At 33.7% G+C, this 16,496-nt stretch overlaps 1 protein-coding gene across 1 annotated transcript; it reads left to right on the forward strand.

Moving 5' to 3' along the window:
- The first annotated feature begins 14,068 nt into the window (after positions 1 to 14,068).
- Positions 14,069 to 15,762, forward strand: LOC18095667 (transcription factor MYB41). The gene is made up of 3 exons (XM_006370295.3): positions 14,069 to 14,292; positions 14,443 to 14,572; positions 14,809 to 15,762. The coding sequence occupies exons 1-3, from the start codon at positions 14,160 to 14,162 to the stop codon at positions 15,599 to 15,601; spliced, it is 1,056 nt and encodes a 351-aa protein (XP_006370357.1). The 5' UTR covers positions 14,069 to 14,159; the 3' UTR covers positions 15,602 to 15,762.
- The last annotated feature ends 734 nt before the right edge of the window (positions 15,763 to 16,496 follow it).

Genomic DNA, 16,496 nt, shown 5'->3' on the forward strand with positions numbered 1-16,496 from the left:
AGAAATAGATTCTGACATGAAAGAAAGTGTTTTGCCGTCATTTCATTAGAGAATGTCACAGATGATAGACATCCTTTAATCCTATACAGCTTATGATTTGTAATTCTAGCTAGGTTTTCCAATCTGTAATATATATTTCATATGAAAGTTAACCAAGTTTTAGGATATACAATAAAAATATAAAGAAAGAAACTACAATCATCGAGTTTCGGGTTTCACTGCACTAAAAACAACAAGAACACATTAATTATTTAGCTAAATCTATGTGTGTAACCTTCATCTTCTTCTGTTGAACGTTAAAATTAAGACTTCCTCTAGCTTGTTATTAGCAATACTAACTAATAAGCTCTCTTGTAAAGACGGTGAGCATGAGGACTGATGACAGACGTCCACGTTTCGAAAGAAATGACGGCTCAAAAGAGCTAGCCAACCGGATGGATCCCTAGAGTCATGTCGGCTTGGAGCCATGCACATGTTCTGGTTATGTAGCAAGGTCAAATCCTCTAAGCTAAGCAATACATCAGAACAGATGCGTGGTAGTGACAGCCAATAGAACCCTAAGATAACGATCTTGTTTTTGTTTTTTCTGTTTCAGACTACTGTTTTGGAATCCGAGACAGCGAGAGAGATTGATTGAGGGAGACTAATCGAAAGAGCCAAAGCAGATTTCTCCACCTTGAAGTGGATTTTTAAGCCATTCTGTTATCATCTTATCAACCACTGCCGCATCATAAATATGCTCAAAGGCTACCAAAAACTGTTTGGTATAGCGCGTAGTTTTTGCTCAAAAATAAATTAATGAATAATATATTTGGTTATTCCAATAATTTTTACTTTTTGACATACTAATGTATTTTAAATCTTGATTTTGTATAAGCTAATATAATTTGCTTATCATTAATAAAGACTGATTTTTATTTATTTTACATGCAAAACATCTATATCACAACAATTTTAACCAAATACATATTTAATCTTTGTATATATATTTGTAAAAACCAATTTTTCCCTCCCTACTCATTTTTTACCCCTAGTTTTTTCATGTATTTTTTTTTAAATGTTTTCAATAAAATTTAGTTAATTTTTGTTGTTTTTTGAATTCTCAAGAATAAAAAGAATTTTGGAGGGTAAATTTAAAGACAAGAAAGAAAAACGTGTCAAATGTGATTAGGGACTAGGAAAAATAACAGAGGAAGAATATGCAAAAAAGGAAAAAAAAATAAGATGATCGATCAAAATTGAAAAATTATTGAAAAAGATCCTACACACCAAGAAAAGGAAATTAAATTAATTAGAAATTCATAATCAAGAAGGAAACAATACAAATCACCAAACATTATTTTTTCAGTTTAGTTTTTTCTGTTTTGTAAAGTATTCTGAACAATATAAATATGAGACATTCACATAAAAAAAGGAGAACACACGTAAAGATAAAAAGAGAGACTCTTGCAAAAAGCCTAGCCAACTAAAGACTTGTAAAAAAAAAAACAGAGAGAGAGAGGAGATAGAGAGAGAGAGAGATATAGAGAGAGATAGAGGAGCTAGGAGAGAGAGAGAGAGAGAGAGAGAGAGAGAGAGATAGAGAGAGAGCTATCTCTCTCTCTCTCTCTCTCTCTCTAGCTCGTCTCTATCTCTCTCTCGCTCTATCTCTCTCTCTCTCCTCTCTCTCTCTCTCTCTCTCGCTCTCTCTCTCTCTCGCTCTCTCCTCTCTCTCTCTCTCTCTCTCTCTCTCTCTCTCTCTCTCTCTCTCTCTCTCTCTCTCTCTCGCTCTCTCTCTCTCTCTCTCTCTCTCTCTCTCTCTCTCTCTCTCTCTCTCTCTCTCTCTCTCTCTCTCCTCTCTAGCTTCTCTCTCTCTCCTCTCTCTCTCTCTCTCTCTCTCTCTCTCTCTCTCTCTCTCTCTCTCTCTCTCTCTCTCTTCAAACCTGCCACCAAATTCTTCAAGTTTTCTATTTTTCTTCCTCTCAAGGTTGCCCATTATGATTTCCACCACCACTTCTGATTAACAACCACCACCCTATGACCACCAACCATCCTTTGCCACCCATAGCAGCAACAACAAAAAAAAAAATTAGCATTAACAAGGTAGAACAACCTAGAAAAATTAGTACAACATGAAGGAGGAAACAACAGTAACTTTTCAGCCTTCGATCTCCCATCTCTGGTGGAGGTAGTCGACACCAACCATACCAAAAGAGGAGGAAGGATTCGTACACACAACTGAGTGGTTCACGCACCTCCCTGACCTGACAACCCGTGCAATTGATGCTCGCAATCCACTACAAGATTTCACAGTTTTACCGACGGATATAATTCGTCGGTAATTTTTTTACCGACTAAATCACCGACAAAAAGCGTCGACATCCCTTTCATCGACAGTACCACATTCTGTCGCTAACTCCGTCGGTAAAAAAAAATATTGCCGATGGTTTTACAGACGGAAAATGCAAGCCAAAAAAAAACAATTCCCGCTGGAAATATACCAACGGATGTATTTCGTCGGTGATAGTGGCATATCCAGTAAATATTTTTTAGCACTCGGTAAAATGCCGACGGACTCGTTCCGCCTGTAAAGTCGTCGGTGAGTGTGGCATTTTCACCACTCTCTGTGAAATGCTGACGGACGATATCCGTCTGTAAATTCATCAATGAGTGTGGCATTTACAGCTCTCTATAAAAAGCCGACGGATATATTCCGCTTGTGAATCCGTCGGTGTGTGGCATTTCCAGCTCTCTGTAAAATACCGACGGATATATTCCATTTATAAATTCGTCGGTGTGTGTGGCATTTCCAGCTCTCTATAAAATGTCGACAGGTATATTCCGTCTGTAAATCTGTTGGTGTGTGTTTTTAAATTTGTTTATTAAAAAATTATTTAGAATAAATAATATAAAATTATATAAATTAATAGTAAAAAAACCAATTATGCAAATAAAATTTTATTAAACATAAAAAATAAAAAAAATAAAGTTAAATAATATTCATTACAAATTGAATGTGTTTCCAAAAAAATATCAAATTAGTACAATGGCGGAGTTGGAGGAGGAGGAGGAGGAGGAGGAGACTGGTTGTTTCTGGAACCATACAACCAAAAAGAGGGCGCACATGTATCACCATTTTGTGATGTCAAGTTCATGACCATTTGGCGAAGTTGTTCATAATTTGCTGAGAGTTGCTTGTTTTTCTCGGTGAGATGAGCTGTGTGATTCGTGTTTTGTTCATAATTCACCATTCACCGATAGTTGCTCGTATGTTTTGGTGAGATGAGCTGTGTATTGCTGCAAGGCCACAAACTCTTTAAATTGGGTGCTCGATACTGATTGAGAGCTCCAAATGGTTGAGACACTACAGGCCGCCTGCTAGTTCTTGGCCCTAGTGTTGTAAAGCCCGTCACCTAATTTTTATCCGGTCCACCAAACGATCCTACCTACATCCACAAATCTGGATCGAAATTCGGATGGGTCGAACGATCGTCCTCATATCTCTCCCTCAACCGGCTATTATAGGTCTCCTGAAAATGAAAAAAGAAATCATCATATTCAATTCAATAAAAATAATAACTTGCGAAATAAAATGGTTGAATGAACATACCACAAAGTGTTGAGCATGGTTGTCAATGAACTGTTGCACCCCCTTTTGGCGGTCTTGACTCCGCACGTGCGTCTCTACAAACAGCTCCATTGGGCCCGACTCACGTCCAAGAGACGTAGCCTGTAAAAAAAATTAATTAAGTAACAACAAATTATTTAATGATATATTTCATTTAAATTAATCTTACCATCCGTTTCGCATGTGCAGCAAACGGAACAGAGCCACCGGTGTGCGTTGTCAGGGAGACATGAATGTGCCATTTTCAGTTGCCAGCACCAGACTGTAAGCGTCGTGTGAACCACTCAGACGTCACATGCTCAATATATTGCGGCCAAATATCTTCCGGGATGTTTAGCGGTTTGAAATCACTCCAAACCACCACGTCGCTCCAGCCTTGGAGACCTTTATCTCTCCCATTGTTTTTGGCATTTTTTTTGCTTCATACCAAAAATCACGCAACCTACTTCCATAGTGACAAATTAGATTTTAAATTTTTTTAAAATTAATATCGTATTGTTTTTTATGTTACCTAGTTGTCGCGTAATTTTCCTACACCCTCGTCACAACATTGTCATGCGCGCTGTCCCAGTCGAATTTGTGTTGTGTATAAGTAATTTATTTAAAATAAAAATAATAATTTATTTACAATTATATTAAAAATTTATTAAAAATAAGCTGGAAATTAGAAATTAACACCAACCTCAAATTTGTCAAACCATGCATCGATATTCGGTATCCATTCAGGATGTCTGGATATTTGACTCCATTGAAATAATGGAATCTACATCGACGATTTAAACGCCGATGATATTACTCGGGCGGCCTCAATGTTTGTGAATCTGAAAATAAATTAAATTAATGAATATTGATTAGTTGTTTATAAATTATGTTATAATTAAAAAAAACTAAAACCGAAACAAACTTACATTGAAAGGTCATCCTTCCATTGTGCCTCGTACTTGCGGGTGAATTGATTCTACTGTGAAGGCAAACCACCTCTACTCTATGAAACCGTGCTGGAAGAGGCAGCATCGGTAGACGGCGCAGGTGTCTCTTCATGATTGGCACCTAAGCACATGTCATCCTCGCTGCTAGAAGAACTAGTTGCGACCCTATGTGAGCGACGAGCTGTTGATCTCGTTCTACGTATCTACACAATTTTATATGAATAATTACATAATTAAATTCGATTGTTAAAAAAAATTCGGCAGCACCTCCCCTACACTGGAGACTACCCAAAATTTTCAAACCTGCAAATATTGACAATAGCCACAACCAATTGACCCCATTCAAAAATCATGTATATAACCTAACATCTATACAAATAACAATTAAAATTAAAGGAAATAGTTAAACACATATCATGCAATAATAGAGTAAAATTGAGATAAAATAATTAAATTTATTCCTATATATTCAATTACTAATTACAAGGTAAATTCAACAATAAAAAATAAAATTAATGAAAATACTTAAACACATATCATGCAATAATAGAGTAAAATTGAGATAAAATAATTAAATTTATTCCTGTATATTCAATTAATAATTACAATGTAAATTCAACAATAACATTTAAAATTTAACAAAGTGTTCAATTATTATGGCAATACAAACAATAAAATATATTGAACAAATTAAAAAAAAAAACTACGGACTTTAGGAATGAAAAATGCTTACCTTAATAATGCAATAATAGAGTAAGACTTTATCTACATTATAAAAATATACCAAAACAAAAAACATAACAAAAAGAACAATAGTTAAAACAAAGAACAAATAAAAAAATAAAATCTTAAAGCAAATGAAGTAGAGGAAATACATACCTTTTTAAATTGTTGAAGATATAACTAGAGATTACAAGCAAAAAACAAGAGATTTGAAGCAAATGAGAGGAAAAAAACGAAAATGAGAGTTGTGAAATGAAGGAGACGAAGAAATGAACTAAAAGGGCGGTCGACGGACAATCGTCGATAAATTTTGAATTTTGCACCAGAATTTTTTATTACCCTCCATATTTTTCACAGTCCATCAGTAATTTCATCGGCAACGGCATACGGTCAGAGATGCATTTAGTACCCGCTCTTTAGAATTCGCACCATTCGTCAGTACATTTGTCGGTAATTGTGAACTGCCGACGGACTATAATTCGTCTGCAAAGTCGTCAGTAATTGTGGCATTTCCACCACTCTCTATGAAATGCCGACGGACTGTATCCGTCTGTAAATTCGTCAGTGATTGTGGCATTTCCAGTGCAGCTCTCTATGAAATGCCGACAGACTGTAATCCGTTTGCAAAGTCGTCGGTGATTGTGGCATTTCCAGCTTTCTGTGAAATGCCGACGGACTTTATCCGTCTGCAAATTCATCGGTGATTGTGGCATTTCCAGTTTAGCTCTTTGTGAAATGCCGACGAACTTTAATCTATTTGTAAGGTCGTCGGTGATAGTGGCATTTCCAGTGCAACTCTCTATGAACTATCGACGGACAATAATCCGTTGGTATGGAAGTCGATGATCGTGCACTGTGCATGAAAGATTGTGTTTGTATTGCCTATATTTACCTTCCTGCAAACGGTTAAATTACAAACTGTCCATCGCACAAAACAATAACAACAGTTGACACTTATAAAATAAATATTTTGTGTTACAAAATATCATCAATAATATATATTACATGAAACAAAATGCTTTACACATTGCTTCATTCTGATAGTTAGTAAGAATTTTCTTCTTCTTCGTCGTCAATTGAATAGTCATCACCTTCATTGTAATCTTCAATATAGATATCATCATCATCTTCATCAATATTTGCTTGTCCGCTAGAGCTCAAAACAACATTCAACTCCTATGCGTCAACATCAACAAGATTATCATCGAAAACATAAAAATTTGAATTTTCTTCCAAGTCAATCGAAGGAGTAACTTAATATGGTTCAACCAACTCACTAACGTGAAAGACTTCATCTCACACACTTGTGTCTTCGTTCTCATCCTGAATAACCTCGACACGACCCTTGGGTTTCATTTTTAAAATGGATAATTAATCAACTCTTGATCGATCCTTTCTAAAGAAAGGAGTGTATATGTAATAAACTTGTTGACATTGCTTTGAAAAAACAAAAACATTGTTTATGTTACGGAGTCTAGCTTTTGAGTTGATTTCGACCAGACCATAGTGAGGATCAACTCTGATTCCTCTGTCAGTGGTGTCATACGAATAACATTTGAATAAAAACACTTTATTCTGCTCACTATAATATTGCAGTTCGATGACCTCTTCTAATCTACCATAGTAGTCACCTTCTAACTCACTACTAGTTGATCCCTTAACATAAACATTGTTATTGTATGTCTTTTTTCCATGCCCGTATTCTTCAGTATAGAACACATATCCATTGACAAAATACCCATTGTAGCACTTAACTTTTCTTTCAGGGCCTAGGTTTAGTGAAGACAATGACTTAGTTGCACTCCTTCCCATTTGATAAACCTTGTATGTAATGTACAGCAATAAACAGTAAACGAGAATTTTGTAATGACATACAGTAACTTTGCAAGAGATAATGAGTTTGTGATAGTACTTACATATGTTCTGAACCACGTGGCAAATTTTTCATCTTGTAATTGAAAGATTTGGGATTCGGTTAGCTGTGAGTTATTGGACAGCAAATATTGTTGATGTTGCCTGCAAGGTTGTTCCAAAGTATATGAGTTTATGATATTACAATATATCCAAAGTATATGAGTTTATGATATTACAATATATAAATAGTACATTATTAACAAAGTTTAATTAGTAGTACATATACTTACTGAATAAAAGGTCTCAGCTCATCACAATTAAATAGAACATAATTATGTGCTTGTCTGAACTCTATTTCTGACAAATATCTTCCCCTTACAGCATTTTTAGGTGTGGTCGTATAGGATTGGAGAATATTGACAAGTTCTCACTAGAAGGCACTTCACCGCCATCATCATGCCGTGGAATATGATTGATTCTCGTTTTCAAATGAGGTTCGAAATAGTACGAGATAAATGTTGAGATCTCCTCAACAATATAGGCCTCACATATCGAAACCTCAACATGCACCTTGTTCTTAACCTTTTTCTTGAGATTGAACAAGTACTTGCATTGAATTAATCAAATATTTTCAATTAAGAAAAACAAAGAAAATACTTTTATATATGAATTACATTACAACTGTAATATCTAACTATTTGAATGGGTACATCCATCTATACTGGACCGGTTCTCCAACTTTTGCTCGATCGGTAGATGTATGGGAAGGTGCTCCATTGAGTCAAAAAATAATGGAAGGAATATCATTCAAGTTTACATAGTGTCTCGACGATATTTGTTTCAAGCCTCTCAATATGATCAACATTCAACTTGCTGGAGCATATATCTCTAAAAACATGACTGATCTCCGTGAGTGCATCCTAGGGGTGATCATTTTCAGTTCGGTTTGGTTTTTACCTACAAAATTAACCAAACCGAAATTTTTATAAAAAAAAAACCAAAACCGAACGGGCTTTCTGATGGGCTTGTAATTGATGTTAATATTGTATAATTTTATTACAAGATTCTAGAATATATTTATTTATTTTTACACCGAATATTCATTTATATTACATTATTAGTGCTAATATTGTATTCAATATTCTGCAAGCCTTCCTAATATTGTTTTTGGAGTAAAACTCCTACATCAAAGTTTAAATAACACACACACACTAAGTTAAAATTTAAATTACAAAGCATTGCCTTCAAAAGGGCTTAGAAAAAACAACAAATAACCTTATTATAAAACATTTCATGCAAAAAATATAAATTTTCATTGCATACATCATCTCAATCGAAAAACATATCAAGAACATTGCATTTTGATTCCTTAATACCATTGACATCAAAACCTAAAAAAAGACATGTAAACAACCATAATTTATATGAGAATGATAAATTATAAATATGTTTACACTATACAGATTAGACAGTGTTTTTTCATATTTGACTCCAATACAACAAATGTCTTTTTCAAAGAGTTACATCCCTATCAAAGTTCAACAGCTATACCAGATTATAATAAGAAAAAAAGGGGGAAAATGAAAACAGATTATTCTTCTTCAAGGTCAGAAGCTGACTTTATACCAAATTCACAAACTTTATATTGTCTATGATTGCTAGCAAATTGATCACTAAAAAATACCTCTTTTTTCTCATAATCAAAACAATTTCTTAAGGACCTTTTTGGCTTCCATTAAAGGAAAGGCAAAAAAGTTCTAACCTTTGAATATCGTGCTTTAACCCTTCTACTTTTTGCTTCACCTGACCAACAAAAGAACATAAGAAAACAATGAAACCCAGAATTCATACTTTGCCTCTCTCATTAATTCTTAACAGTTTCCAAGCAACCAAGCAAAGTTTCTAGCTTTAACAAAATACTCTTAAATTTAAAAACATAATAAGGAAGAAGAAGAAGAATACTTACTCTTGAGGAACTAATTAAAGAGAGGCCTGAAGAGAATATATAGAGAAGCTTAAAAAAGCCTAAGAAATTTTGATGAATTGATCAAATTGAATTAGAAAAAGGTAAACTTGTTAACAAGAACAAAAATAATAATATTAACAATCTAGTAGAGAAAAAGAAAGAAATATCAAAAGCAAGAAGGAGAGCACTAGAGAAATAAAATTGATGTCTCCAAAAAGAAGCAAATTATGAGACCAACAACAGACATAAGGGAGGTGACTAGTTTGCTAGATCTGGAGGTTAGGTGTGGTGACTGGTGTGTGTCATGTCCGTGTGGGAGAGGGAGGTGGTTGGTTTGTTAGATTTGAAGATGAAGATTGAAGCCTTGTTAAAGGTTTACCAATCTGCAAGAGTTAGGAGATGAAGATTAATTAATTTGATTTTGTTAGACAACTAGATCTGGCCATGAAGTTTTGTATAGAGATGGGGAAATCAATTTTTATCAGGCTGAGAGTGTAAGAGATTGAGATTTGAGAGTTGTGGCTTATGAAGGCTGGGGCGGCGGCTTGTGTGGGCTTAGGGGTAAGGACGACTACTAGATGCGGAGTAAGGAGAAGACGGGTACTGCTAATGCTAGGGTTAAAAATTAGAAAGTGCTTTTATAGTATTTTGTTTTAACTAAACCAATTCGATTCGGTTTTTTCAGTTTAAGGCTTATTAAACCGAACCAAACCAAAAAAATTTAAAAATATTCTAATCGGTTTTTATTTATAGTTCAGTTTTTTCAGTTATTGTTTTTTGTTTTTTTGATTTAATAGGTTTTTTTATTTTTGGGCTCACCCCTTGTGCATCTCATATCCCTTTTGGCAACAAATTACGATAAGCTAATGGAATGAGTGTTTGCATAAACACATGGCAGTCATGACTCTTTATTCCATACAATCTACATTCCTTCGCATTAACCAACCTTGATATGTTCGAGGCATGTCCATCAGGAAAACGCAGACTCTTAAGCCATTTGTAGACTAGTAGTTGTGTATTTTTCTCTAACACGAAGCTTACTCTTGGTTTTACGACCCGTGACCCATCACAAACCAACTCCATATTTTTACGGTTACAGAATAAAGCTATATCCAATCTAGCCTTGATGTTGTCCTTTGTCTTCCCCCTCATATCCATGACAGTGTTGAAAATATTCTCAAACATGTTCTTTTCTATGTGCATGACATCAAGATTATCGCAGAGGAGATTGGTCTTCCAATAACGAAGCTCCTAAAAGATACTTCGCTTTACCCAATTGTGAGTCAAACCAAAACCAGGAAACTTCTGCTTACCTAATTGGAGACCAAACACAATGTCACCGTACTTTAATACAACATCATCCAATTCTTCACCAGAAAGATGCGGGGGTGCAACATTATTTTCAACTCTGCCAACAAAGAAATCATTTGTATTCTTTTTGTATTTATGATTCGATGGCAAGAAACGACAGTGACAATAAAAAAAAAAGTTATACCTCCGTTTGTTAGCGTGAATGCCTTGTTGTTTTCCATGCAGTATGGATAAGCTAGTTTTTCATGCATGCTCCAACCAGAAACCATTTCATAAGCTGGAAAATCATTGATAGTCCATAACAAAGTCGTCCTTATAACAAAATTTTGTTTTCTCGATATATCATAAGTCAAAGCTTCGGAGAACCACAACTGCGTCAACTCATCAATCAACGGTCGAAGACAAACATCTATATTCTAGCCCGGGCTACTTAGACCGGGTATGACAGTAGATAAAAACATGAACTCCGATCTCATACACATCCCCGGTGGCAAGTTATAAACGTGAGTATGATTAGCCAACAAGAATAAGGAGCAACAAATGACCCTAATGGGTTGAATTTGTCTGTACACAACCCAAGACGCACGTTTCTTGATTCAGCTGAAAAGTGAGGATGCACACTGTTAAAGTGTTTCCATGCTTCGCTGTCAGAAGGATGCACCATCACTCCATCAACAACATCATGTCATGTGCTCAGCAGTCCTTGGTGACATGAATAACCTCTACAGTCTAGGTGTGATTGGGAAGTATCTAAGTTTTTTATATGTCATGAGAGTCTTTCCCTGCCAATTCTGGGTTTGTAACAAGAATGCACACATGTCATACACTCGGTTAGCTCAGCATTTTCAAAGTAGTATAACATGCAGAAGTTAGGGCACATGTCAATTTTCTGGTATCCTAAACCGAGGGGTTTCATCATGGACTTTGCAACATAGAAGTTCTCTTTCAACCTGTTCCCTTCAGGTAAAATGCTTCTCGTCCATTCGATAATTTTGTCATACCCGGCCTCACTCAACTCGTGATCTGACTTGATGGTAAACACTTGTGCTACGGCCAATAATTTATTGTAGTTCTTGCAGTCATCTCATAATGGTTCGTTAGAATCTTTCAACATATCAAAAAACCTAGTTGCATCTGCATTAGGTTCTTCTTCTACGATTGGACATTGACTGACATTACCTTGATTCATTCTCATTGCATCCATAACCATATTCCTGTAAGGATTATTGTTGTCATTTACAACTCCATGCACGTTGCTAGCACTAGAAGTTGACCCAACCACCTTTCTCCCATGCTCTTATTACGAACAAATACTTCTCCATGTGCAAACCAACACACGTAATTCTTCATAAACCCTTTGTGTAGAAGATGCATCATTACGACATCTGGATGCAGATACTTTTTATTTTCACACTTCCTGCATGGACACCTAATACTGCCTCCAGTAAAATTTTTAGGAATAGATGTTGCGAAATTAATAAAACCCTAAACCTCATTACAATAATCCATCCTCCGAAATCCTTAGGGTGAATCTCGATACATTCATGAACGATCATCTATGACTTCTATCAAACCTCTATAAAATTACGATGACAACATGTATTACTTAACTATGTTAGGTAAATAAATTTGCAAAAGTATTGGTTTACCTCGAGATTTTCTAACAAGCTAATTACAACTTCTCATAAATATTCATTATCAATTATCAACGTCCATACAAATTTATACATATAAATTTACGGAAATTATAACTCCGCAATAGCATTGATAAAAATTAAAACTGACTTGTTAAACAAGTTATTAATTATTTCACAACAATACATGTAATTCGGTAATTCAAGAAAGTTTCAACAATTTACAAACAAATACAATTTTACAAAATCTAAAACAAACCATAACAAGTACAAAATTATACATTCATACTACAAGTTTGTTTGAGAAATAACAATAAACATGTACATACACTAACAAAATACATATACTAAAAAAACAATAAAATTAACATTTAAAAGTTAAAATAAAAAAAAGATATTAGATCATCGAGATTTCCCCATGACAATCTTGTAATTTACATTCCATCAATTAACATCAAAATTGTCGATTGAGTTGTAATTTAATTGATATTAGCATCTTCCTTTTAAACATTTTCGAGTTTGAACTATTTTTTATAAAAATAATATTAAAATTGTCAAAATATTGATCAATTAGTTCCAATCAATAACTTCTCCCGTAAAAAAGATTAAATTCATTTTGTAGAAACACGTTTAAAGTTTAAAACAAATCCTTTTTTAATATAAAAAAAAATTGTAATGTTTTGATTAAAGGATTTTAAAAAAATTATTTTACAAAGGAAATATTCTAATTTTAAATTTACTAAGAGAAGGAAGGACATTAATATTTGTTGAACTAAAGCTTACTGGCAATTTTGTTTATGTTACCTGTTGTGTTTTTATTTTTTTTTATTAATGTGGATGTCTGAGTCAACTTGCACGTACCTCGACTAATCTCATGGAACCTGAAATTAATGATCATGTAAGTTTCTAGTGGCCTGAGGTTTGTAAAACTCGAACTAATGACATTTAGAGAATAAATTTAGAACATGACTAGTTGAGATATACCTCTGCAGATTACTTATTATGATTTAATAGTTAAAGTAGTGGTCACCTACTTATGAACAATATCGATGCATAAAGGAGGAAGTGTTTTTTTTAAAAAAAAATACTAAATGTAATTTATTTCCTTTTAAATTGACTGAGAGGCTAATTAACAAATATTTTTTCAATTTTAATGTAAATAGACCAAGCTTGAAATACAAGGAGAAAATGATTAATTTTTATAAAAAAAAATTAAAAAGTTATTTCCTTTTTTTTTTCTTTCTAGTTGAAGGATTATTAGCTTTAAAACTATACATCTGAATTAATAGTTTTATTAATTTTTATTTTATTTTTTTGGTGAAAGGTAATTAGAATTTTCATTATAATTTAAAAAAGTGAACACAAGTAACCGGTAACAACTTAAAAAAAATAAACACTTAAATGAAATTCGTATCATGGTTCTCTTCTTGCTAAGTTAGATAGTGTTTGGCATTACGAATCAATCATATTTTTAAAAAAATTAATTTTTTTTAGTTTTAAATTATTTTTTATGTTTTTTTATCATTTTGATACATGGCAGTTAAAAATAAAATAATTTAAAATAATATTATTTTAATATATTTTCAAACAAAAAAAATTTAAAAAAACAATTCCACTCACATTTACAATAGCAAATCATCATGGCATCATTAGCTTCTCTCTTTTTGTGAATAATGCTGGCAATTTTTCTTAATTTCTTATGTGTCAAATTTACAAGTTGATTTGGATAAACACCAAATGATTTTAAATACTAGCCACGTTAATGGATCTAGCAACGACCCGTAATTATTTTCTTATCATAGCTTTTGGATTGTCCTTGTTTGGTCTCATTTTACTAATTACAATTAACCTTTTTTGTTTGTTATTGTGATTTTTCTTCATAACAAGACACGTACATTATTATTATTATTATTATTATTATTTGGGTTACAATAAGACACGTATATAATGTGATGTAGAAAGACGGTATCAAATCGCATTGACTTCCTAGCTCCTTTGCTTCTCTTGCTTGAATTCTCTACCCTATATAAGCTTACGGCCACGTTTCTCAAATGGAGTGAACTTGCCTTACCTCTCCTTCTCACCCTCCTCTCTCTCACTAGGTAACAAATAAGATTAGCCCTTCAAATAATATTATGGGAAAATCTCCTTGTTGTGAGAAAAATGGACTAAAGAAAGGTCCATGGACAGAAGAGGAAGATAAAAAATTGATTAGCTACATTCAGAAACATGGGCATGGAAGATGGCGACTCCTACCAAAAAATGCAGGTATTCAAGCTAATTCTCCATTTTTGTGGCTTGTACAAAACTTGTGGTTGAGTGATGTTAGAGCTTGGAACTATCCTTTTTTTTTTCACCATCACTCTGCCTTTTATAATAACTTGACTAATGCTTTTGTGATGTGAATTTCAATTGTAGGACTCAAAAGATGTGGAAAGAGTTGTCGTCTTCGATGGACTAATTACTTGAGGCCCGACATCAAGAGAGGAAAGCTCTCATTTGAAGAAGAAGAGACAATAATTCAGCTGCATAGTGTTTTGGGAAATAAGTGAGTACATTTGTTTTTTCTATCCTCTGCCTAACTTTTTTTTTTTTTCTTTAATTGACTAATAGACATTATCTATTTGGTAGTCAGAAGATTTTTACATGCTAGGCAATAAAATATTCTGTGCCTTTTTGTAGTGATTGTTTTATTTCTCTCGGACTTGTCACCGAGTTAATTAACCATACATTTTCTGCACTATTTCCTCGGTGACTAAATTTTTCTTCTGTTCACACTGTTAGGTGGTCTGCAATTGCTACTCGCTTGCCTGGACGAACTGATAACGAAATCAAGAATTATTGGAACACCCACATAAGGAAACGGCTACTGAGGATGGGAATCGATCCTGTGACTCATAAGCCACACCTAGATCTTCTTCAACTCTACTCGGTTCTCAACTCGACTGTCCACAACTCATCTCAGCTTAATATTTCAAGTTCGCTTGGCATTGGACCCATTTTGAGCCCAGATCTCTTGAATCTAGCCACTCCTTACTTGTCATGCCAAGGCAACTATATTAGCCAAGATGTCAGTCCAAAACTTGTTCAAGATAGCCAAGTTGGAAACAACCATGTTCAAAACCAATTTCAATGCTTCCAACCAAACGAGCTCCAAAACCAAATCCAAGCTTGTACAAATACACTAAGTGCTCAATTTCTGTATGAAACCCAGATTAGTGCAGCCAATTTGGAACAACTTTCTTGCAACCCCACCAACTTTAGTTGTCAAAATTCTCTACGAAGTTCGTGGCACGCTAACGGAGAGAGTACTCCCGATATTTGTGAAAGTCTCATGTCAAACTACGTGTATCATGATTCTAATAATAAACCCATCACCAACGATATTTCCTTTGAGACACTACAAAGTTTGAGTTTCGGCTCGCTTCTGTCTACACCTTCATCTAGTACAACTCCCTTGCGTTCTTCATCAACGACTTATGTCAATGTCAGCACTGAAGATGAGAAGGATAGTTACTGCAGCAATATGTTGGTGTTCGACATGCCCAACAGCTTGGATGCCAGTAGGCTCATTTAGACAAAGGATGGAATGTTACATGTTGATTGATGTTCTATCTTTCCAGAACTAGATTCCCTTTTCTGATGCTTGGATTTCTTATTGTATTTGGATATGTTTATTGTTATTAAACATGTATATTTCTCAGTCAAACTATATATAATTTCTTCATACAAGTGTTATATTCAAGAATACTATCAAGTAAATCAAAAAACATAACAACAAGCACATAATTTAAAAAAAAAATAAAACTTAGGTATCGGTTGGGATATCCAGCTGAATAATACATGAATGAGTTAGAATAAATCAAAAGGTTTATAATTCATTTCTAAAGTTTATAACAAATCTTAATATATATATATATTGGCATGTTTCTTCCCTTGGCAAATATGTCTAGCATTGTCCACTGGGTGGGGAACGATTGAGAAAGAGGATTGAGGAGAATTGTTAACGAATTGAGAATTCTTGGTAATGTTGTGGTCCTGATTGATGATGTCTAATCAAATGATTCCTCAATTATTTATGTTAACATACTTTTTTCCATAGTCTATAGTCTATACGATTAAACACATATGGATTTAACTAAGCTACAATTACTGTATGTTGAAAACTAACAGCTTATATATTGAATTTAATTTAATTTAATTTATAAATAAATTTGAATTCAATTATAACATATTACAATTTTTATATTAAAAATAAAATACTAAATCATATAATTTAATTTAATTACACTATTTGAAATACTTGTGGAAATAAATTGAATTAATAATCTTTAACTATTCTGCTCTAGAGATTATTTTTGTTATACAAATCTTCTTCTTTTTTTGCTACAAGGACTCTTATATCTATTTAAAATGACAAAAATATAGACATTTTAAAAAGATATAAATAAACTTAATTATCTCTTATTAAT

The sequence above is a fragment of the Populus trichocarpa genome, chromosome 1, assembly GCF_000002775.5.
Source record: "Populus trichocarpa isolate Nisqually-1 chromosome 1, P.trichocarpa_v4.1, whole genome shotgun sequence".
Lineage (NCBI taxonomy): Eukaryota > Viridiplantae > Streptophyta > Magnoliopsida > Malpighiales > Salicaceae > Populus > Populus trichocarpa.